At 39.3% G+C, this 24,732-nt stretch overlaps 2 protein-coding genes and 1 long non-coding RNA gene across 6 annotated transcripts; 2 read left to right on the forward strand and 1 right to left on the reverse strand.

Moving 5' to 3' along the window:
- Positions 1–446: 446 nt before the first annotated feature.
- Positions 447–4,603, forward strand: ftsj1 (FtsJ RNA 2'-O-methyltransferase 1; the record flags this gene model as incomplete). The annotated part of the gene is given in 4 exon segments (XM_019346349.2): positions 447–549; positions 891–974; positions 2,620–2,723; positions 3,994–4,603. Coding segments are annotated over 4 exon segments (465 nt in total), but the record flags the coding sequence as incomplete, so codon positions are not given.
- A 661-nt stretch (positions 4,604–5,264) lies between these two features.
- Positions 5,265–20,488, forward strand: LOC100700206 (bromodomain-containing protein 1). 3 transcript variants are annotated; one of them, XM_013273793.3, is made up of 12 exons: positions 5,265–5,578; positions 7,133–8,517; positions 9,013–9,169; positions 9,265–9,393; positions 9,828–9,956; positions 11,476–11,788; positions 12,392–13,123; positions 13,237–13,366; positions 14,459–14,589; positions 15,642–15,736; positions 18,173–18,327; positions 18,871–20,488. In XM_013273793.3, the coding sequence occupies exons 2-12, from the start codon at positions 7,151–7,153 to the stop codon at positions 19,055–19,057; spliced, it is 3,525 nt and encodes a 1,174-aa protein (XP_013129247.1). In that variant the 5' UTR covers positions 5,265–5,578; positions 7,133–7,150; the 3' UTR covers positions 19,058–20,488. The 3 variants fall into 3 exon arrangements, with proteins under 3 accessions (XP_013129247.1, XP_013129245.1, XP_013129248.1); XM_013273791.3 differs by having other exon boundaries at positions 5,266–5,578; positions 12,392–13,129; XM_013273794.3 differs by lacking the exon at positions 15,642–15,736 and having other exon boundaries at positions 5,267–5,578; positions 12,392–13,129; positions 18,871–19,006.
- Positions 18,099–23,489, reverse strand: LOC102080819 (uncharacterized). Of its 2 annotated transcripts, XR_266443.4 has the most exons (3): positions 23,264–23,488; positions 22,940–23,019; positions 18,099–18,375 (listed from the first exon to the last, which is right to left on the reverse strand). It is a non-coding gene; the product is annotated as an uncharacterized LOC102080819 (long non-coding RNA). The 2 variants fall into 2 exon arrangements; XR_003220844.1 differs by lacking the exon at positions 18,099–18,375 and having other exon boundaries at positions 21,666–23,019; positions 23,264–23,489.
- Positions 23,490–24,732: the final 1,243 nt, after the last annotated feature.

Consider the following 24,732-nt stretch of genomic DNA (forward strand, 5'->3'; position numbering starts at 1 on the left):
AGACAAAGTAAGTTTATTTGCAGCATAAATTTCAGCCACAAGTAATTAATGTAAAATATTGAAGGGATCAAGGCAAAAGGAGCAAATTCAGACAGCATAAGAGCATTTAGCCTGTAGTTTTCTGGGAATTTGTTCCAAACAGGTGGCTTGTAAACTTAAAGCACAACTCTGCTTCTCCATGCTTAGTTACTCTGTGACACCTGCTAACAAAAACAGGGGAACATGATTTATTATTTGTAGATATGTAGTGTGTGTGAGTGTGAGAGTCCTGTTAATTGACTTTAATCTGCACAAATACTGAAGTCTTTCAACACTGTTGTTAAGGGGCTTAACAATTACCACAGTGCAAATAATAATTAATGCAGTGGTGCATTGTGGGCCCTGGGTTTCACGTCTCTTGTCGGATTGGCCTGTACTGACAGCCGGGCTTTTACTGTCACTGACAGATTTTCAGAGGTAAAGATGTGACACTGCTGTACTCTCAGCTGAAGCTCTTCTTCAATGGTGTGACCTGCACCAAGCCTCGCAGCAGCAGGAACTCCAGCATCGGTGAGCCACCACAGTCACATCCCACTCACATGGATCTAATAGAAGGAAAATCTCATCTCCATTTCATTTATTTATTTTATTATAAAATCCAAAGCAAAAAAATGTATGTTTGCTGGGGGTTTTATTACATGTTTCAGCAACACTCACACACAGGCAGTGGGCTACACAAAATCTTATACTAATAATGAATGGCAGCCTGGTCTTATAAAATTGTTTGTAGATTCTCTCTGGGAAACTTTCTAATCCAGTATCCATTGTTTGATTTTACACACTCATTCCCATCTCAAACATTTGAATCTCTGTTGACATACCACGTGAATGATCTGTCTTTCTGTGTACAGAGGCCTTTGTGGTCTGTCAGAATTACTCTCCTCCCAAAGGCTACATCCCCAACATGTCTAATCCTCTGCTGGATCACTCCTATGGTAATTATCAACCATTTAACCACATAAGTCTAAATAATAGTTTTCTCATGTTTTCAACCATGTAGTTTTAGTTGCAAGACATTAAGTTGTCTTAAAAATTTACAGACGTAAATTACGAAGTGTGTAACATGCATTGTATTGCCAAAAGTATTAGTTCGTTTGCCTTTACACACATGTGAACTAGACTGACATCCTATTCTTAATCCATGGTGTTTAATATATTGTTGGACAACCCTTTGCAGCTATCAAAGCTTTTGACTCTTCTTGGAAAAGTTTTCTAGAATGTTTAGGAGTGTATTTATGGGAATATTTGTAGAAGCACATTTGTGAGGTCAGACACTGATGTTGGATGAAAAAGGCCTGGCTCAGTCTCCACTCTAAATCATCCCAAAGATGTTCTGTTAGGTTGAGGTCAGAACTCTGTGCATGCCAGTCAAATTGTTCTACACCAAACTGTCTCATCCATCCCTTTATGGACCTTGTTTTGTGCACTGGTGTGCAGTCACAGTGGAACAGGAAGATACCATTCCCAAACTGTTCCCACAAAGTTGGGAGTATGAAATTGTCCAAAATGTCTTGGTATGCTGAAGCATTAAGAGTTTATCTCATTGGAACAAAGGGGCTGAGCCCAAGTCTTGAAAAACAACCCCACACCATAATCCCCCCTCTACTTTAGACTTGGCACAATGCAGTAAGACAAGTACCGTTCTCATGGCAACCGCCAAACCCAGACTCCTCCATCAGATGGAGAAGTGTGATTTGTCACTTCAGAGACACCTCTGCACTGATCCAGTGAGTCCAGTGATGACATGCATTGTGCTTGGTGATGTAAAGCTTGGGTGCAGCTGCTCAGACATGCAAAACCATTCCTTGAAATACTATTCACTGTTTATGAACTAATCTGAAGGCTACATGATGTTTAGAGATCCATAGCGAAAGTTGGCAACCTCTGCATACTATGCACCTCAGCATCAGCTGACCCTGCTCTGTCATTTCGTGGCTTAGATGCTGTCGTTCCCAATTGTTTCCACTAGTTGTTATAACACCACTAACAGTTGACTGTGGAATATTTAATAGTGAGGCTGTTTCGCCACTGGACTTCCATCCTTCATGGTAACACGCTGGAATTCACGGAGCTAGCTCCTGAGAGCGAGTTGTTCTTTCAAAATTATTTGTAGAAGCAGTTTGCATGTCTAGGAGCTTGATTTTATACACTTGTGGCCATGAAGGTGTTTGGAACACTTGATTTAAATTATTTGGATGAGTGGGTGAATACTTTTGGCAAAATAGTGTATGGTAACAATAATTTTGTGGCCACATTTGGTAATTTAAAAAAAAACAAAAAAACAGCCTGTGTTTTATTCAAAACCAAAGTTTAAATCCTGGATTGTTTGCATCTGTAGGTCCTGGCACATGTCTGTTTTTCCTTGTTTTTCTTGGCACACTGATCTATTTCTTGAAACATTAAGCCAACACAAGCTAGATACCAGACCAATGGTATTACATAAACAGAACCTCAGACTGTGCAGCACTGCATTACACATTTTTTGCTTGTGCCTTTGAATGTTAAATTAACGTTTGCATAGTCTCTTTCCACAGCATAAATTCACACCTATAAGTTTCTCTTCTGGTCTCTGTGCTTAAGATGTGGATTTTAACCAGTTAGAAGGTCCGAACCGTGTCATTGTCCCGTTCCTGGCGTGTGGTGACCTCAGCGCCTATGACTCTGACAGAACCTACCCTTTGCAGGTGAGCTGCTTTATCCTCTTGATCCTGATACTGAGTCAAACTCGCCAACCAAATTTAAAGTGGACACGAAACCCTACATGTATAAAGGTTAATTTACGCCATGCAGCCCTGCTCTCAAAAACTGACCGATGTAACTTTGTGAAGCTGTATTTAAGAAAGAAGTGCTTTAAGATTTTAGAACATGTTTAGCGCCATCTTGTGCCAGTACAGAACGTGTCATCACTGGTTGGTTGGTTGGGGCTAATATACACATTAGTTTGTGTTAGCTAACTAGTGACCGAACTGATAAATCCATGGAAAGCACTAAACTACACTAACTACAACTAAAAATCAGTCTAAAAGGGGAGGGGGTCACTTTTGTGCTGTCTCTGGCTGCAACAATGAGTTTTATGTTAAAACTGAGGATATACTGTCCACTTTCACTCTGTTTCTTAAGCAATCAGTGGTTTGTTGTTGTTGTTGTTGTTGTTTTTTGCTAGCTAATTGTGAAACAAGAAAATCCAGCTGTTAGCTGTAATGTTCAGGTTTGTAAAGCACTTTATAAATGAGAACTGTGTGGAAGAGAGTGTGCTTGAGCCACATGACAGGTGGTTCACTGGCTCAACAAGCTGGAGTCAGAAGCTGATATTTCCTCCTCTGGCCGAGTGTACCGAGTGGGGAAATCAGCGGATGCAATAAGCACTATTTTATGCAAAATAGTCTTTCTTTTCCCAAGCACATCCAGACAGTTTACAACATAGCAGCATACTACATGCACATCACACCACAAATGTAACTAGGTTTCTTACCGAAGCACGATAGGGAATCCCATCAACACGTCTACAGGGAAAGTAGGTCAATGTGTATACTGACAGAAGATGATGCTAAACATGTTTTTAAAAACTTTTTTGGAGCAGAGCTCTATGGTGTAAATTAGTTTTTATGTGTGTAGCGTTTCATGTCCACTTTAATTGTATGTATTTTACAATATATTTCAAAAAAAATGTCTGTTTGAGTCTACTTTTTAATTTAACTTTTGTTTTTCCTGTGATGTCTCGGTTATCCCTTTCTTTATATTTTTTCACTCTAAAATGGAATGCATTCAGTGTCATAATACTGACTTTTAATGGTTTAGTAATAAATGAGTGAAATAGAATGGGGGGTGCAGTTTTGCTTGACTCACTGTTGACTCACTACATACATAAATACTGTTGTACAAATTGTCCAAAGAAATTAATTTACTTTTCTACTTGCTGTCATTGTGTCCTGGCTGTTCCTGGCCTTTCCTCAGCTTGATGCTGATAAAGAGTACCAGTATACCCCCCCTACTCAGCCACCCATACGTCCCCCGTACCAGCAGGCCTGCCATCTCCGCAAAAAGAACCTGCTGTCCAGAGAGGATGCTCCATCAGTCTGTCCCACCCAGAGCCAAGATGAGTCAGAGCCAAATGCTGAATCAACCTGATCCACATGACTTACGCTCTTCGTGGTTTAAAGAAAAAAACAAACAAAAAACAAAAGCGGCCAACACCCGGATACAGTGGATAGTTACTATTAAAAGAAATCTTTCCTGACAGATGAGAAGATGGCTAACAGTTTAATTTCTATAAGGCCGGCAGTGGTATGTCCATCAACAAAGACACTGGAGGTTGTTTTGAATGTTTTTTCTAAGCAGAGGAGTATGTTTTTATTGATTTGTATTTTTATGCAAAATTCTTTGAAACAAATGTTTTTATCCATTACTTTTAAATTGAGAAAATTTTTATTTTAAGCCAAACCAGGCACAGTCAATGTTATATTGTTTTTTTCCATGACTAATAATTGTTCAGTTATCACACTATAATGAAATTGTATAAAAAAGTGAAATAAAAGCACTCACTATGGTGATGTTTAGTATTTAATAATGCCACTCTTGCCACTAATCCATAAATCTTATAAGATATGGTATTTTAACTCACTGCTCTGCATTTATACTGGTGCAGTTTCAAAGAACAATTTATTAGATTTAAAAAGAAAATGAGACATTTTTCAGGATCATAAAAATAGATCAATAATTGGTTGACTGATATTATTGGCACTGTCAGAAGTCATTTTATGTAAAGAGAACCTACCAGTTGTAGTCAGTCACTATCATCACTAATGAGAAGTTAATTGGCCTTTGCCTTCTCAGGTTAAGTTATTGTGGAACATTAGTACGTGAATATGTATTTGAGCCAGTATGTATACTTGTGAATCCACTTGGATTAGAGAAAATACAAACACATATAGTTTTATATTTCTTGATTGTCATTTACCTTTTACTAAAGTGCAGTGGGTACGTTCAAAACGTCTTTCAGACGACCCCACCAGCGGTTAGCGCGTGTACCATATGGAAGCGATGCGGTCGTCGATTCGATACCCTGTCGATCGCTCAGGTGTTGGATGCCGGAACGACTTTAATGTTTTTAATAATCTTTACGTATCGTATTTAAAGACTATATGCTTGTATTTAAATATGAATAATAATAATAATTTAAAAAAAAATATATATATATATACACTTCCTGGTTTGCGTGGTGACGTCGCGGCATAGCGACTCACACAACCGCATTGTTGTGGGGGAAGAGAAGCTCGGGCAGCCGCTGAGCCCTGCCACTTCTTACTGCTTTTCCACAGTCCTAGCGATCGATTTTAACCCTCATATCCTAGTATATCACTTGAAACCGTCCCCGTCGCCCTGGATACCTGTCGGTCACTTCTAAGGTTCACTCGGTTCAGCGCGAGCCGCGGCCGCCTTTGGATGACCAGACTGAATGTGGATTTAACTGCCGCTTCGCTCCGCAGGCCGCACCGCCATTGCTGCTGTTTTTATAAGCTTAATTCTTGAAAATAGCGAGGTAAGTTTTACCTCACTCTCGTTTTACCCGTTTAATGTTTTTCCCTATACTCTGGATACCTATAAGCTAAAAACCAACCCGTGCTACTCATAGAAAAAGACAACTTTTTTAATTGAGGTAGTTTCTTGTTTGTGTTAGTCGCCATATTTCCTAGGTCCCTGTAGTAGCAGGCTAATGTTAGCCCGGTTTCTGGACGGACGAGCTACTAGAGAGGCCACCGCCTGTTTAATAAGGGGAACAACATGGTTGTCTTTTCTTGTAACCCGCCTGTGTTTGATTGGTCGATCTAAAGCAGGTTCGAAACATAGCACAGATCACTGTGTAGTCGGACTTAATGTTACCCGTACCGGACATGGATCTAGTAACAAGCTGCAGCTACATGGAGCCGCTGTTATTCAGGAAACAAACCGCTTTCAGGTTGTGCAGATCGGAGGCTCCTTGTCTTCGACATTGCTGCTTCCTGTTCTCGATGCATTTCTTTCATTTGTCCAGTGAAGGCTGAAGGTACTGTTGGCGCAGCCGGCTGAAAGCGTGTTGATCTTACGAGTTAAAGGTGCACCAGCCCACGTTGGAGCAGTATGTTCAAAGCTGCTAGCTTAACTTCACTTGCCCTGGTTTAAAAAAATAAAATGAAGTGTGTGTGTCGCGAAGGTACAAATCTAGGTAATTGCGTTTTGGGTTTTTTTTTGGGGGGGGGGATCTCAGGAAGATCGATATACTATGCAAACACGGCTGGAATAATTCATAATTGATAGTGGTTTACTTGGCCAATAATAGATACGCTTGGAAAGTAGGTTTTGCTGGTTTTCTTTGTCTATGAGATTTAACTAATATCCTTTTTAAATGTTTTGGTTACAGAAGGATAGATCTTTTTATTGGTGTGTAAACTTTACATTTGCTGAGAATTAATAAAGAGCACAAGAAATTAAAATCCAAGTAGCCCCAGTCCTGATCTGTCTGTTTTTCCGTAGCTGTAAATGGATCAGATTTACTGTAGGATTGAAATTTACATCACAACTTTATTCTGGATCTCACGTTAAGGTTTTTATTTAATATTTACATAATTAGCAGTTAGGGAATCATATCAAAATACTCCAAACTAATGTAATGAACAGAGTTTTATTTAGCAACTTTAACATAGCATACCTTTAATGTAGTCAAGAAAAAATGTACCATAAGGATCAAAAGAGAGCAATCGGTCATTTAAATGTAGAAGGCTTACTACTACTTCATATTAGGCTTGAAGAACAAGACATAAAATACAGAGATGAAAACTTTGTTTTGGGACATTTTTCCCTTATCTGTAAACAAGGGTTGGAAGATGTGACAGCGGTCACTTGTATACATGCAGACATGTACAGTGAAATCCATGACATGACAGCTTTGTCAGCAGCTGCTGATCAGCGAGTTATGATGATGATGATGATGATAATAATAACTTAGATTTGTATAGCGCCTTTCAAGAAACCCAACGATGATTTACAAAATAGTATACATTTTAAAACACATATTTTACATATTTACATATTTGTTTCATTGCTTGGATTTTTTCAGGGTCCTCATAGCTCAAACATGAAGAAGAAAAGTCGAAACCAACGCCCAGCAGTGATTAAGAGAGAGACTTCTCCCATCAAGCCATCACCCAACCGGGAGACACTGACATATGCACAAGCTCAGCGAATGGTGGAGTTGGAGGTGGATGGCCGTGTACACCGGCTCAGCATCTACGACAAGCTGGACGTCATCACAGACGATGACCCCACAGCTCAAGAGATCATGGAGTGTAACAGCAACAAGGAGAACAATGAGAAGCCCCAGCAGGTTCTGGTGCGCTCTGTCCGCCTCAAAAATAACCAGCAGAAGAAGAATGCAGCTCTCACCACCTCACATGGTGGTAGTGCCACCCACAGCAGTACCAGTGGTCTGTTGGAGCCGAAGGTTAGAACAGTTGAATACAATCTGCCAGTGGTGCCGAAAAGGCCAGCAACCTACTACAAATACACCGAGAGGACACCTGAAGAGCTGGATGAGGAGGTGGAATATGACATGGATGAGGAAGACTATGCCTGGATGGAGATCATCAATGAGAAAAGAAAAAGTGAGGGCATAAGTCAAGTGTCGCACAACCTGTTTGAGTTTCTCATGGATCGCTTTGAGAAAGAGTCATTCTTAGCCACGCAGGGTCAGAGTGACCTGCAGTCACTTGTGGATGAAGATGCTGTGTGCTGTATATGCATGGATGGAGATGGAGCCGACAGTAATGTCATCCTCTTCTGCGACTCCTGCAACATTGCCGTGCACCAGGAGTGCTACGGTGTGCCATACATCCCCGAAGGCCAGTGGCTTTGTCGCCACTGCCTCCAGTGTCCGACACGACCGGCTGAGTGTGTTTTCTGCCCGAATCGAGGAGGAGCTCTGAAGAAGACAGATGATGACCGCTGGGGCCATGTAGCATGTGCCCTGTGGGTGCCTGAAGTTGGCTTCTCAGACACAGTTTTCATTGAGCCCATTGATGGCGTCCGCAACATCCCACCTGCTCGCTGGAAGCTTACCTGCTATCTGTGTAAGGAGAAAGGTGTCGGTGCATGCATCCAATGTGACAAGATCAACTGTTACACCGCCTTCCACGTTAGCTGCGCCCAGAAAGCTGGTCTCTGCATGAAGATGGAGCCTGTCAAAGAGGTGACTGCATCTGGTGCCACCACTTTCTCTGTTAAAAAGACTGCTTATTGTTGCAGCCACACGCCTGAAGGCTGTGACCGCCGGCCACTCAACATCTATGAGGAGCCCCACCCTAAAAATGGAGCCTTTCACAAGCGAGCTGAAAAGAAAGGGAAGGCCAAGGGCTGGCAGAAGAAAAAGAATAAACGAGCAGACCCTGAACCAGAAACAGAACCTGAAACTCCGACCAGCTCTGGACCTAGCATCACTGCTTCGAGGTAACAGTCAGCCTTAACCCACCAAATCAGCACTCTCTTTCCCTGGTCTTTTGTCCTTCTTATTTCAATGAATTTGAAATTATAATTTTTTTCTGCTTCTAATTTTAGACAAATGCTATCTAAGGTAATGATTTTTACTATATACAGAAAACAAGACAAACTATGAATCTGGAAAAAGTAAATATTGAAAGTTTAACTTGGGATAAGTGATATTTATCAGTAGTACTTTAAGAGAACTCTGCCAGCATTATTCCAATATTGTGGAGTTTTTTCCATACGTGTGTCAGCAGTAATGTTTATTAGAGACGAATAGAAATACAAATACGAAGATATCTGATTGGTCAAAAATGACAAGCCAGAGATCTGAAAGCATTTTCGAGCTACGGAGAAAACATGACCAAAAATATTATTATTATCATTATCATTATTATTATTATTATTATTATTATTATTATTCACTGATTAATATTCCCCTTTTCTTATATGTTGGGTTAGTTTTGATACCATCCTCAACCAGGTATCAGTTCAGAGGAAGCGTTCATTTGTTGAGGGGGTGCTGAGCTACTGGGTGCTGAAGAGGCAGTCAAGGAACAATGTGCCCCTAATCCGCCGGTTACAGGCCAACCCACAGCCGCCCAAAGCCAAGCAGACGGTCAGTTCTGTTAACACCTAGCAACCTCACACAATGAAGTATTGTCCTTTTTAATGTAGTTCTCGTTATTGAGCTGAGGCTTGTGTTTCCTGCAGGACCATATGGAGTCTAACCAGGCACTGAAGGAGCAGTTGAAAGAGTGGCACCGCCTCCGTCACGACCTGGAGCGAGCCCGCCTGTTGCTGGAGCTTATCAGGAAGAGAGAAAAACTGAAGAGGGAGGAGGTAAAATCCTTTCAGCATTTACTACTTCACGGTTGTCTAGTTAAGAGCTTTATTCCTTTCATCATTTCTTTTCAGGACACATTGTTTATTGTCAAGTTAAAGCTAAATATTTTACTTTTCATTTACTACTCACTACTTTAATTATATTTGTTATTGTAATTGTTATAGTTAGATGCTGGCACTTATTTAGTTAACTCATTACTACCCACAACATCCCAAATGCCATTGATTAGTTGGACAGCTCCTCACAAATTTGACTACTTGACTGTTAGTCTAAAACCTTTTATGTGCCTCAAACACCCAATGCACTAAAACATAAACATCGACCCAAAAATGGGATTTACTGTATACACACATTCAGTTTTAATAAACATTGACCTTGGACTCTCGATAACACCTCATGGCATTCGTGTTTGGCTACCTTCTCTCAACAGATGAAGCTTCAGCAGTCAGTGCTGGAGGTCCAGCTGACTCCCTTCAACATCCTGCTGAGAGCCGTGCTCAGTCAGCTGCAGGAGAAGGACCAGTACAGCATCTTCGCTCAGCCTGTCAGCGTTAAAGAGGTCAGCAGTTGTTCATTATTCACTTTAAAACAGTTTAAAGCAATCAAAAACAAAGTAGAAGTCTTTTTCCCCAGTTCAAATGAAATGGCTAATATATAACAACACTTAGGAACGCCTCTTTTTCCTGCCTTTTCTTGATCAAAGATGTTTATTTATAAAGTCTGTTTAACATCTGCGTAACTGTGTTATAAAAATCAAGTGTATCTCTGTCATTATACTGAAAAGCAGTTCACTGAACCAAAATCACCATTTGAAGAAGACCCAACTTAATGTGAAAGTATTCTGGTTTCAGAAAACGTTTCACACATTGGATTTGAGATGACTGACTTTTCATTACATTGTAGTGCTCTATCAATTGCTCTAAGCAACAGTTGCATTCCTTTAAAGCATACTTTTCATTGAAACTCAGGAATGATGTCCCATGTTCACGTGATGAAAATTTCAGGATAATGAGATGAGCTGACACCAATTTGTTAATGAGTATTGGTTTCGACTAATGGTAAAAATGTAAATAACATACTACCAGGGATATCAGGGATCACCACCATATCACCATATTTGCAAATATAGCAGTAGATTGTGTGGTAGAAAGCAGAGCTCCTTGTGTTATTATGTGGGACAAGTCGGGTTCCACTGTGCTCAATTGGTACAGACAGGGTTTCAGGCCCATGTACTTCCACACTGTGTATTTGGCTCCATACTCTCTTCAACGTAATTGAAGAATATTTGTCCACATGCAAATAGAAAGTGTATGATAGGGGCCTGCAATTCAAATCAGCGATTCCTGTACATCTGTGGCATTCTCTCTACTGTTTCTTCTTTTTTTACAGTGATATTCACCACGACGAAACATCCATCCATCCTCTTCCACTTATCCTTATCAGGGTCATATCCCAGATACCATAGAGCAAGAGGCAGGGTACACCCTGGACAGGTCACCCCTCACAGCCATTCACACTTTAATCACCAGTTAACCTAACCCCACTCATTCCATGTCTTTGGAGTGTGGGAGGAAGACAGAACCCATGCAGATGCCACACAGAAAGGTCCCAGCCAGGTGGTGAAGTCAAACTCAGGACCTTCTTGTTGTGAGGCAACAGTGTTAACCACACACCACCGTGCTGCCCTGACAGTGAAACATGTAGCACATGTTCCGTACTTCAGTATCTATTGGGTTGTATGAACAACTAAACAGTGAAACTAATGGCACCTTTTGTGCAGATGATCGAAGAAATGCAATTTGTTTATGTGAGTGCAAAGCATCTTGATATAAATGAAAGCATGCATTGTTTTCTAAATTTGGACAACCTGTGTTGCAAAGCTTGACCATTTTGAGCTTTAAAAATTGACATCCAAGTTCTGAAACTAGTGCCCAAACCGATCACCCATCAAAATCAAGCTTTAGAGTGTCAAGGCTCAGTACCTTCCAGCGTGCCTTTCGAAAAAGGGATATCATGAACCAGAATTTCTTCCTCCTCTTAAACTGCAGCCTCTGATGTCTGTTCTCTGTTCTATGCAGGTACCTGACTACCTGGATATCATCAAGAACCCCATGGACTTCTCCACCATGAGAAAAAGAATCGATGCTCACTTCTACAGGAGCCTGGAGGGGTTTGAAGCCGACTTTGACCTCATAATATCCAACTGCATGACATACAATGCCAAGGACACGTTCTTTTACAAGGCGGCTCAGCGGATGCAAGACCATGGCGGAGCCATCCTTCGCAGGGCCCGTAGAGAAGCAGAGAGGATTGGCTTTGACTTCCCCAGTGGGTTGCATCTTCCTGAAGTTCCGAAACTGGAGCCAACACCACCATTCACCTGGGAAGATGGTAGGCTTATAGTGCTTTATGAAGTAATAAATCTCTGAAAGTGATAAGTAATTTATCTTCCATCATTATCTCTTAAGTATATTGAATAATAACTTTAGCCTCTCAAAATACAGTTTATTGGTTAATGTTTAATGTAGTGTAAATTCCGTACTGCATTAGAAAAGTCATTTAAACCTGAGGCCTGTTTTTCCACCATCTTTGTTCTTTTTTCACCTCTGCGTGGTTGGCATTTCTGGCAGCAAGGTTTGTCAGCAGCTGAATTTTTTTGCGCTGTGGGCATGTTAATGTTTCTGCACACTGACAAGTTGCTGGACCAAAGAAGTCGTAGTGTGGGCAGTCAAAATAAACTCAGTTGAAGTGTTAAAGCTGATAAAAGTTGAACTGTAATATGTATAATCATTCAAAACTGCACTTTCATGTTTGCAGATGGTGTTATTTGACTTGCTAATTATGATGGTGCATTTGTATTGCTTTAACGTGTCATTTCAAGCATTACAAAGTTAAAGTAGTAGATATTTAAACAGTGGAAGTATGAGTTTAGTAGTAAAATAGTCATGTAATCAGGATAATGATGTGGTTATATCATGTGACTGTCTTCCGTAGTGGACCGCTTGCTGACTCCCACCTACCGCCAGAAGACTCCTCTGGAGGATCAGCTGAAGGAGCTCCTGGAGAAACTGGACCTGAGCATAGCTATGAAGCACAGCCCGTCCCGCAGCAAGAGGCTAAAGCTACTCAAGAAAACCATCACGGAGGTCCGCAGTGAGATAAGCTTGAAGAATTCCCTGCCACCACAACCCTCTACTCCAGATCCCAGCCCATCTCCTGCTGAATCTGAAGACCAACCACTACGAGAACTGCTGGCAGATCCAAGTATGACACAGGAAGACAAGTCATTACCTCCACCACCATTAGAGACATTAACCTTACCATCCCAAATTTTGCCTATGGACTTGGACCCAACCCCCGTGAAGCTCACAAAGCCCTTGGACCAGACACCCGCAGAGCTTGAGGATGTCACCAACACATCTACCTCAGTGCCATCGGACACCCCAAATGGGCACATCCCAGAGTCGTTGCTCCCCAAAAGTGACCTCTACGTGGAACGCTATAACCGGAGGACCAATGTACTCTTTCGGAAGTCAAAAAGTGCCAGCCCACAGAAACCACCCCGGACCCAAGAGGTCTCCTCTGGGTCCCCCCCACCCCTGGGCGCCAAAACCTTCCTGTCAGTAGTGATACCTCGATTGGAGACGCTCCTTCTGCCGAAGAAAAGAAAACGCAGCAGCAGTGCTGATGGTGAGGACGACGAGGAGTCGCCGATCAAACGCCTTGGTACAGGTGCCAGTCAGATATAAATTATTTTGTTTCAATTGGAAACAATGTCTCGCTGGTGACAAAAACATTCAGTGAGTTTAAAATAATTCTTGTATTTTTATCCCCCTCAGGAATGGCAAACGGTTTTGTGGTGGAAGAGGAGGGTGTGGTCTCACAATCTCCCCGTTTGCTAGAGCCACGCCGACGCTGTGCGTCCGAGTCGAGCATTTCTTCAAGTGGAAGTATCCTTTGTGACACAAGGTGAGTGAGAAAAGAAACAACAGAAACCTGAGTGTCTATGCTTTTTTTCTTTACTTTGTCCTTCACTTCTGCCTGTGTTAACATTGTGGTGACCAAGTTTATAGTGTAATCAGAACAATTAATATATGCGCCTCCAGGGCGAAAGCTGCCGAGATCCTTTGTGTTTTCAAACCAAATAAGTTAACCATCAGTTGCGCACAGAGGTTTTCCACAAAGGACAATACTGTCACAGTAAGTCTGCTTCTGTGGTCAACACCAGACCGTTAACAAACAAAAGATCATAGCAACAAAAAAAAATTCGCGAGACAAAATGAAACTACTGGAGTTAAAAAGGTGCTTGTTTGTGGTTATAACATATAGAAATAGTAGAATAAAAAAATGTGATGACTTCAAATTACAGAAACAAAAGTCTTGAGTGTCTATAAAAACGACTAACCAAGAACAGTCACAGCTGGTTTATTTAACGTTTTCTTTGGTGTGTGGGGAGACGCTGACATGTGGAGTTTAAAACAGGCTTCACTTGCAGTGGATGACTTTTTAGCTGGTGGAATAAATTAGTGGTGCTGCTACCTTTAGCGGCAATAGTTTTATGGCATCCTTCCCGTGGGATTATGATGCATTGGATATGTGGGAGAAAAAAAACCCCTCCTAGTGAATCCCATGCAGACAGCTTAATATTGCCATGGCAATTTATAATTGTTTTAACCATCGTATGTGGAAAACCCGCGATACATCAAGTATATTCGATATATCACGCACCCCTAGTTTGATGTATTATCTATTAGCTTGTATTTTGTAAAACTAAAAGTTCTTTTGAAGCATAAAATTTGATATGTAATAATTTGGAATAAACTGTCATCACAACAAAAAGATGTCTTTTTAATAATATGAAGTAGATTGCTTTTGGGTTTACTTGCTTATCTAGATTTGAAGTTGTTTGAAAATGAATTGGTGAAGAGAAAATTAATAATTTTAAGTCGATCATTCCGGCAGCTGGTACATGAGGGTTTAAAAAAAAAAAAAAAAAAAAAAAAAAAGACCAAAAAACCCCACAACATTTTCCTCATTGACCTTTGCTCCTGTGTCTTTCAGGACCGTTATCCTGTCTAAAAGTGGTAAAGGGCGACCAGCCACCGCTCGACGTAGCACCGTGGATGACAAAAGCACTCTAATGACCTGCATTGAAAATGGCGAGTTCATCAAAGCTGCGAAGATCTCTTCAGGTGAGCTGATCAGCTGTCGATTGTGACCTAATGAGTGTGCATGAAACAGCTTGGCAAGCTTTGATTTGTCATTTCTTACTTCTGTCTTCTAAAGGCATTTACTAAACTAATTAAAAAGTGGCTCTCTATTGGGATACTAATACTTCTTATGTCCAAGCATGCAGCATTTTATTAAATTAATTTCTTGCTTTCATGTTACATCCTCACTTTTCTACTGTTACACCTGTGTTATACAGAGCAATTGAAGTTGAATGAGTCATGTTGAGTGTCGTAGGTTTTGATGCAAAAATCCTTTAAATAGAAATCTTTCAAAGGGGGTTACTACAGAACCATGAAATCACCGATTCATCAATGGAGTCTTCCACACTGGTTCTGAAACTGAGGTTAAGTGGTTCATCAGGTACTGGATTTAAGTCGGCATATTCTGCACTCACACTGTGAGTTCAAGCTACAAAGGAAGTTGTAAACGCAGGAGAACAACAGAAATGGGAAACCGCGGATGGACGAGGTGGAAGTGAACTAAAGACTGGTATTTTCTTTGTGGATTCAGAGCGAATTATACACTCGTGCCTGTCAGCTACATTGTACTACAGCTGATGTGGTGCAACTTCTAAAACTGCATTGTTCATCATTACTGCCGACATTAATGAGCATTGCATTATGACAGTCTTAAAGTTAGGAAGTTGAAGTGTGTGTGTGTGTGTGTGTGTGTGTGTGTGTGTGCAGTTTGTTTTTGAGTGTTTGCAATGGTAAAAGCAAATCTAAAGAAAGTTATTCCCTATGGCATTCATGATAAATATCAACTTATATAAATTAACACTGACATATATATATAAAAAAAAAAAAAAAAAAAGAGCCAGTACCATACCTACACATGCCTTCATAAGAATGTCATTTTATACACACACATACTTACAATTCAATATACACCCTAAAATGGTTTACATGGTCTACTTTATAGAAAGTATTATTGGCGGTGTGTGTGCGTTGAGATTGGTTGTGCTCTCTGTTGCAGTGTATCCTTCATAACTTGCTTGTTATTGTTCCTGTAGAGGTGTGGAAACCCACTGCTGCTTCTCCATTTGTTCTGGAGCCTCTTAAACTAGTTTGGGCTAAATGTAGTGGATATCCCTCCTTCCCTGCCCTGGTGAGTGAGTGTTAGTCCCCTCTGTATCTCATTACCCATCTGCCCCTCTGCCATTGTCCATCCTGTAGCTCGTAATTTGTGCTCATGGCCACGCAGGAGCTTCCAGCTGGCTGATAGTGGAATGGTTGTTGTTGTCGTCGTGTGTAGTGTGGGTCGCTTCGCTCTGGGTGTATTGGGCTTGACTTGGCCTTGCATGCTTGTCTCTCTGAATGCTGCCTTCTTTCACCAGGTTATACACTTCTTCAGCTTTTTTTTTTTTTTTTTGTAAATAATGGAAATCAAGTGCTTTGAATACAGAAAACACAAAGCACACGGAAGTGACTAAATATGTAAACAAACAGGGCAATAATTTAAGTTGAAAGAAATCTCACGCATTCACACAACTGTCGGGGGTTGGGGGGGCCTTCTGCAGATTGTTTCACTTGTGTGCAGCAGCAGCTCCCTAATAAAAGCCAGCTCCCTAAATTTAGTATTAGCATAATGAATTTCAGGACCAGTCAGTCTGGGAGCCGCAGAGCAATGTGAAATTGACCTATAGTTAAAGAGAGGCCCTGAAAGTTGGCCCCTTTGGGCAAAGGATGAAATTTCCCTCCATAACATGCATTGAGAACCAGGAAAAAGGGCCAATGTCACAATGGTAAAGAATTGTTCCAAAAAGTCTGGATCTTTCTCCCGATCGAACCAGTTAATCACGTAAGTTGGGCCAAAAACCCACCTCTGCTAAAAATGTCATGCTAACCCCATCCATAACATTTTGAGTAAATCTGCTAACAAATAGAAACACTGAACCAATCCCCCTTTTTGGTGGACTTAATAAATAAAATGCAGTACTTTTCTCGTCAACGACTACTTCTCAACTTTCACATATGGAAAGAAAAAATGCATTCTAAAATCCATCCCTAGTTATCAACCGCAGGGTGGAAAGAGCCTGTGTTGAAGAGTTTAAGAGCAGAGGCAGTCTAATGCAAATAATTACATGATCATGTATATCAACAATTTGCTCTTTGCAAATCTGGGAAGAATAGTCTCTTTAAAGGTCTTTAGTTTAATATGATTTTAAAATACAGTTTGCGAGTCAGAAACAAAGATCTCTTTCGTGTTACTTTACAGGAACTGTTAGTTTGTATACAGCATCCTTCAGTTATAGTTACAAACTTTAAAATTAGCAACATGAAAATCAACATTTGAATTAGACTAATGCTTTAACATTAAGTTCACTTACAGTTAGGCATTACATTTATTTCTTACACTGTCAAAAGCCTCAGCTAAATAACTTGGGTGGCACAATGTCAGTGTCATGTAAGACTTAGACTGCTCACACAGTACTGTCTAAAAATAAAGACAGTACTCTGTATTTAATTGGTATAATATTTACCAACTCCTTAGTCTGAATGTCTAAGTTAGAACAAACTGGGGTGTTTTTAGTCACTGCACTTAGACGTAAAATGTAAGTTAAGTATTCAACTTGTAGCAGGGCTACTAATAATAATGTGTTTGGCTTTACTCGATCAGCTAGAATGGAAACAAGTGACATGAGAATCATTTCAATTAGGGGGAAAAAAAAGCTCAGGGTCAGATTTTTCTAATGCAGAAAAGGCTTTCAAATATGACCAGACCAAAAAAATATTTTTCATTAAAACATCACATCAACTGTACCCATATGGAAAAGATATATATAAATCTTACAAAGTTTGTATCTGTCTTGTGTGAAACTTGTATGAAAAGCATACAAGAGTGAAAACAGATATAAGATCCCTTGAAAAATTATATAAATGAAACTTGTATGTTTTGGATACTTAGTAAAACAACATATGAAAGTAATGAGAAAGTGGCCACTTTCATGAGTAAATCATATAAGCCTTATATGATTCACTATACGAAGTAGGCCACATCTTATGCAAGTCTTTAAGTTTTTACTATTTCTTTTCCATATAGGTAGGGATGAAATAAGAATGGAGTAATTATGGATTTGTTTAGATCTTCTCTATTTCCTTCACTTCCGAGTGGAGACTAAGCTAATTGTGCATTTTGAATTATTTGATCCAGCTCAGTAGGAATTGAGCCATTTGGAATTCATTGTTTTTTTTGGACTTCCCAGTTATTAGTACCTTTTTACAGAAAGATTTCCCCCCCCAAGCAAGGACCTAACAACTTACAGCTTAGATGTCGAGTTGATGGCAGAAGCAGATATTCAACATCTTCATAGAAATGGCAATGACTTGGTGATGTTAGTGGGCTGTTCAAATAAACCAAAACTGATGTACTTATCAAGACAAATTAGCATTTTTAACATTTTCAGCCAGTCATCTAAATTAAAGAACAAAAACCAAAACAAACAAAAGGCCCAAACTCCAGTTGCCAGTTTTTGGCCACACGTTTTCCTACGAGAAGTCTGCCTCCCTCAGTGGCCCGCTCCATTTTCTTGGTTTTTCACAGATCATGGACCCCAGGTCACGGAAGACAATGTGTCGACACAGCGGGGTGGATCTTCCCCAGCCACCGTTGGACGTTCTCAGAGCCGGAGAGCGGATGCAGTTCAGGTCCGCAGAGAAACTCTTCCTCGTCCACTTCTTCGACAGCAGGCGCAGCTGGTGAGGAGCCAACTTCCTTGACTGTTAGCTGGGATTGAATTAATCTTACTAAAACAAAACATAAGGTGATCAACACAGATTGTACATTTGAAACCTCTTTAACCTGGAAAGCAACATCTGATCCACTCATCTAATTGGAGACAAGCTCCACCAGTCACACCTGTGGCGAGCCGCTGTAGTCTGCTTAATGACAGCTTTTTAAATGTGTTCATAATAGGAGAGCTTACGATTGTGGTGTGGTCCCCAAACAGTTTTTTCAGAGAAACCTCAAAGATTCACTTTAACAAAACTTTTACTTTTGTTATGTTGTTTAAGAATGACTTCAGAGACAAAAAACAAAACACATTAGCCACTTAATACAGACCTTTTTTGTCCTATGTCAAATTATATTACTATAATATGTAAAAACAAAACAACTTTAGGCTGATCAGACTATGAAAGAGATGCTGAACTGCATTCTGTGTGTTGTACAAAAGGTCTTGAAAGGAACTCCTCTTTGTCGCATGTGAAAACATTTTCCAAAATGGTCTCCTCTCTCACCAGGCAATGGCTTCCTAGATCCAAAATGGCTCCCTTCGGCATCAACAAGATGCTCGACAGAATGAAGCTGATGGAGGCTCGGTCGTCCTCTGTTCGAAAATCTGTGCGACTCGCCTTCGATCGAGCCATGAAACATCTAGACCGCATTAGAGAGCTGGAGCCGAACACTGGCCTCGGTGTCACGATTTGAAGCCCCGCCACCTCAAGAATCCTCCCATCACCCATCTCTTAATCATGTTTTTGTCACTGCAGAGAACACGGTGTCTGCTGTATACGCACAACACAAACACGCGTCTTGTTTACTATGTCCTTCAAACTGGAACCAAATCCTTTCCACCCTTCCTCACACACAGGTTCCACCTCTCTGAAATACTGTAGCTTGAAACAGTTGTTCTTATTTGTCAAGAGCTATGCAATGAAAAACGTCTTTGTTAGTGGATTCAAAAAGTTGACAGGGAAAAAAAGAAAAAAAAAAAATCAAATCTTGGCTGCGAGAACTGAAAAGTAGCAGGTCTGAACCTGTTGAATGTGGCAGAGTTTGGCCTCTGACCTCCTTAAATGTGCTGCAAGACTGCTGCAATCTCACTGCCATGAAATTGTCCATCATTGTGTGTGACAGCAGCAGCTCCTGTAAATATCCTGTACAAGGCCTGACACTAATTTATTCATTCCCTCAGTCAGTTTTGGTACACAGCATTCTGATATTTATACAGTGAGGTGATCCACGCTGTCAACAGCACTGACAGTGTTGGTATTTCTGCTGGTGCTATCTCTACAGAGAAATCAAACATGCATACTGTATTGAACCTTTTTATTTCAGCTTCTTTTGTATGGTTTTTGTAAGTTATTGAGTTCTCATGCTTCAAGTTCTCATCTTTGGCATTAATGTGTTTGTGTGCTTTTTTTAATTTTTTATTCTGAATGTTTTTACTGGACTACTTTTTTTCTTTTTTTTTTTACTGTTTGTACATATTTATATAACATCTATAAAACTCTCAAAGTTTAAAATGCCCAAAGTGCATCATTCACACCAAAACAAAGAAACAAACAACAAAAAAAAAAGCTGCCCACAGGTTCCCCAATAATGTGTTTTATGGGGGTTTTTATTAGATTTTTTTTCCCAGGTTTTTGGCCTGTTTGTGTGCTGTGATGAGTTCAAGTCTTCTGTAAAAAAATGTCATAGAACCATCTTCTCAACCTGGACTGGACAGTCAGCTGTAGGGTGAGAAGAGAATGTGCCTGTACTAATTTATTGTAAATTGAAAAATGTATATGCATTACTTTATAGAGAAAGAAAATACTACAGGTGCACTAGGAGTCACACATAGGAGTCCCTTCTCTTTTTCCTGTGTCAGTCTTTTTTGTTATTTTTCCATATTGATAGCATTAAATCTGAGGGGTGAGGTGACAGTGTTTGACGTTTATTTTGGCAGGGTAGCAATGGGTAGACTTCCTGTTTTCTTTGGTCCTTCTGAATGTGGATGTTGTGTGTAAATAGATTTGGTACTTTAGCTGATTCTCTGGGAAAAACCACAGTTAACAGGGAACGGAAACCAGCTGACAGCAGGCTGGTGGGATTTTTATACTAAAACACTGAAATTAAAATATGTTATTAAATCACTCTGAATGTCTTCTGCCTTTGTTTTACACATTTTTCATTCACACTTTACAAAAAAAGAAAATCAGGGCTGTTATCCTGGTTCTATAGTACTTGTTATACTGTTTAGTTTTAATATTGAAAATAAAAATTGGAGCTTTTGATGACATGAGTAAATGTATAAAAATTTAGCAAGTTACCTGTATATCACCAAGTCACCATTAGATGGAGGTGTTGCACCTTTTAAGAAAGTTATTAAAATGAACAAGAATAATAAATGCAGAACTCAATGCATTGTAACCATTTGGGCACAGGGATAAGACATCTATTCATTGAATATACTACATCTCCATGACACTGTTTGACAACACAAATCACAAAGTTGCATTACTTTATAAAGACACATGCGTCTTATGATAATGTGGACAGAGGTTGTGCTTTAAGAGACAATCTGGGGCTTCCAAAGTCTGCCTGAAATTAACTCTGCTGTTGATCGATGTGCAACTTCTACATCCATCTTGATTTTTGATTTAAATGTCAGGTCCACTACATTTTCCACAAGCCTTCAATATGAAGTCTGACTGTATTAAGTGTTATTTGAACACCAGCACCAGTGTTCAATTTTGAATTTTCATATTTAAAAAATAAAAAAAAAAATCTATTGGTCTCTTTGTTCATGGTAATCTTAGGTAAGAGCACTCCTTATCACATTTTCATATTAAATATGAAAATGGGACAACTGAATAACGGAACAGCAATGCTGCACACCAATATACCACATTTTTAAAAAAAAAAAAAATAAAAAAAAATAAATCACCAAAAACATAAAAGTATGGTCAAGCCTCTAAATAACACGTGTCATTAAGACAGAGACATATTGCTTTTCTGCTAAATTACCCAGAAGTTGAATTGTACTTTAAAATAAAGGGGAACAAGTATTTAAAAGCAAGTACAATTACGTCACACTTTCAGTTAAAATATACTGAAATTCCAATTCTAGAGGAATTACAGCCCAAGTCACAGGCTGTATTATAAACTGCTACGAAGTGCTTTAAAAGACTATGCAAAGGAAGTGAGCCACATTGTGTGTTCATTCCAAAAGTGTGCATGCAAAAAAAAAAAAAAAAAAAAAAAAGGATCCATGTCACATGAAAGAAAAAGAAACATTTCCACAAATTACTGCACTAATTTAAGTGAGAAAATATAATTTCATTCGATATTCAATTGCACTCATTTGCACTCCGAGTATGCATTTTCTAAAAGTGACTATTTTGAAAGATTATTACACAAATTTAAAAAAGTCATTCTGCTCCATTCTTGCAGTTTGTGTTTTATTACCATTGCTGGTTCAGTTTTGAACTGAATGTTTAAAACCTAATAATTGAGTTTTTCCTGATGACTCGTTATCCTCCAATTAGAAGCAGATATTTTGTTGCCCAGCTGAACAGTACACAGGGTCTGGAGGTTAAATGTCTTTGAAGTTGGAAATAATTATCCATGCAAACAGGTAATTAATGTCCAGCTAATCAATAAACATGACATGTGTTGACAACATTAATGCAGCCGGCACTGCTGCATATAAGTGAAGGTGTCAGCCAGCATCTGCCTGAATCAACCAGCTCGCATTGACCCCCCGTTTGTGTTTTTTTTTTCCCCTTCAGTTGAGCCAAGAGGTAAAGATAAAAGTGAATGTGCATTCATGTGTATGGAGAAGGATTTGGAGGACCGATCAAGTCTGAAAATTCTGGGGGGATTGGAAGGTTAAAAAACACAACCCACTTTCAACATTGTCCTTGTTAAAGGGACAATAAAGCTAATGTTGAGTCCACAAGTTCACATATAAGCAACTTATTCTGGTTGATGAGATGCCATCCCACAGTGGGTAACCATCATGAGGAGGTGGTTCCTCCACATGCATAGGGCCCGTTAAGTCAATAAGTTGTTAAATTGCCAAGATGACTTTAAGCATCCAGTCCAATAAATGATGAACATGAATCAGTATCAGAATAAAGAGAGATTGTGCACGTTTTTAGGCACAGTAATGTGCAAATGTGCCACCATTTCATAGGAAATAACACCAACAGTATAAAATTTATTGCCTAGAAGCCCTGCTGCAACAAAATCATTATGGTTTCACAAAGTGTGCCAAGTTTAATTTAATTCCTTCCTCTTGGAGGTAAAAAGGAAATTAAAACACAGAAAGTAACTTTAGTCTGAAGTGATGCCTTTAGTTGAAGACATAAGTTTCTAAAATCTTAACAGTTTGTAAATCAAGAACTCTGGTAAAATCAGACTGTTCCTCCATTTAGTGTGCACTTTGCATAACTCTGAGCTGTGAGGGATTATGCTTACAAGTAAAGGCATAAAACTGGGTTAATATAATTCAGCTCATTTGTATTTGCCAACTGGCTATTAAGAATTTCGCTAAAATATGTAGTTAAAAAAAATAAATAAAAACAACCACTGCTGAGATACCTGGAGTATTCCATTAGTGAACAAACTGCTCCCAATATATCAACAAAGCCTAGAGCCGGAGGCAGCCACCCGCCACAGCACTAAAAACAGAGAGGACAGAACAACAAGTATGAAAAAAATAAATATTAAATAGCTAAATAAACAATACTGCAAATGAAAGCTGCAAAAATAAATAAATCCCAGAATAAACAGCAGTCAGTGCTCCTGAAAAAACAAAAAGTAAGTTAGCTATGGCACTTACAAATTACTAAATGGAAATATACCAGTACAAAACAAAACACTGGAATGGGTAAAACTATTAAAAAGTCCACTATTTCAGCTCACCAGGCAAAAGTATAAATCAGTTCAACCCACAGGGGAGCCAAACCAGAGTCCAGGACAATGGCAGGAAGCAGTCCCCACACCTGGCTGCAATCACCTATTTAAGCCTTTGTATTCCCCGTGTGATTGGCTGTTCCCCTGCTACACCTGTATGACTGATTCTAAATCCAGCAATAAACTTTGAAATGAACTGCAACTGAACACTTTTATCATCGTCTTTTTTCTTTGCTTGTCCTTTTTAAATCTCTACATAGGACTTTTTTTGCCAGCTCAAACCTTATGAAGTATGAGCTTCATAAAGTATTCTCACATATCCTTATAGTCTTATACATACTTTAACATATGTGTGTGAAATTTTTTAAAGAGGAGAAATGGCTTCCTGATTTAGACTTAATTCTCTCTGAAATGAAAAAAAAACTCATCTAAATTTTTTTCTGCTCTTCAACTTCTCATCTCTTGATGGCCATGTCATAATCGGAGTACAAACACCACCTCCAACTTTCCCGCTGCCTGGAAATAATATTTCCTCATATCTCTAACATGACAAAATCTAAAACCAAGTGAAAAAAACAGGTTGGAGAAAAAAAAGTACTTTTGTAAAATCTTATTTGTTTACTGCTGTAATATTGTGATTTACAGGACAAAAACCAAAAAGTATGAAACCTTAGTCAAGACCTGGATTTTTAAATTCTTTTAAAAATTTAGATTTAATTCAAAGTGTAATATGTCTGAGGTATTAAAATTACTACTAATTCCTAATTACTAATATTAAGTCTTTCTAATTGTACACCATCTTTCTGCTGTAAACGCTCATCAGTGCAAATTTGGATTAATCACCTGCAGAAATGTAAGTGTTTGAATACCTTTTGAGAAAAACTATAGACCATGTTTTTTCCTTTTTTTTTTGGAAACTATCAATTTCAGGTTTGCTAATTTGGCCAGAAATTTTTTTTAAAGCACTAATCAAAGCAGAAATACAAAACAACAATGTGGCTTTATCAGATACAAACTGATTTGCAGTTTTTAAAAAAGGAAATTATTAAAAAAAACACACCTATGAAATATAACACACACAAAAAATACTGCTGGAGTCTGCATGACCCTGGTCAATAAGATGAGGGTCCAAACAATTGGGAAGACTTTAAATGAGATCTGGATCAATATGAGTAACTGATTTCTTTATTAAGCCAAGTCACAGGCGTAGAGCAAGAAAGAATACATTGTTTTTGTTTGACAGTGATCAATGAGCTTTTAAGGTTGAACAACCTGCCATTATATCCAATGGGATGTTGGACAGCTCTTTGTGTGTGTGTGTTTGCACTTGTGTATATTGCACTGAAAGTGATAGTATAATTTGCAGAGGTATGAATATTTTATGGAGTGAACTCATTAGATGCTCGGGCTCTCGGGAGCTGAGAGGAGAGTTTGTTTTGTTCCAGATTATTTGTGTGATAAATTATACATCTCTGAGA

Source organism: Oreochromis niloticus, linkage group LG7, assembly GCF_001858045.2.
Source record: "Oreochromis niloticus isolate F11D_XX linkage group LG7, O_niloticus_UMD_NMBU, whole genome shotgun sequence".
In the NCBI taxonomy this organism is placed as follows: Eukaryota; Metazoa; Chordata; class Actinopteri; order Cichliformes; family Cichlidae; genus Oreochromis; species Oreochromis niloticus.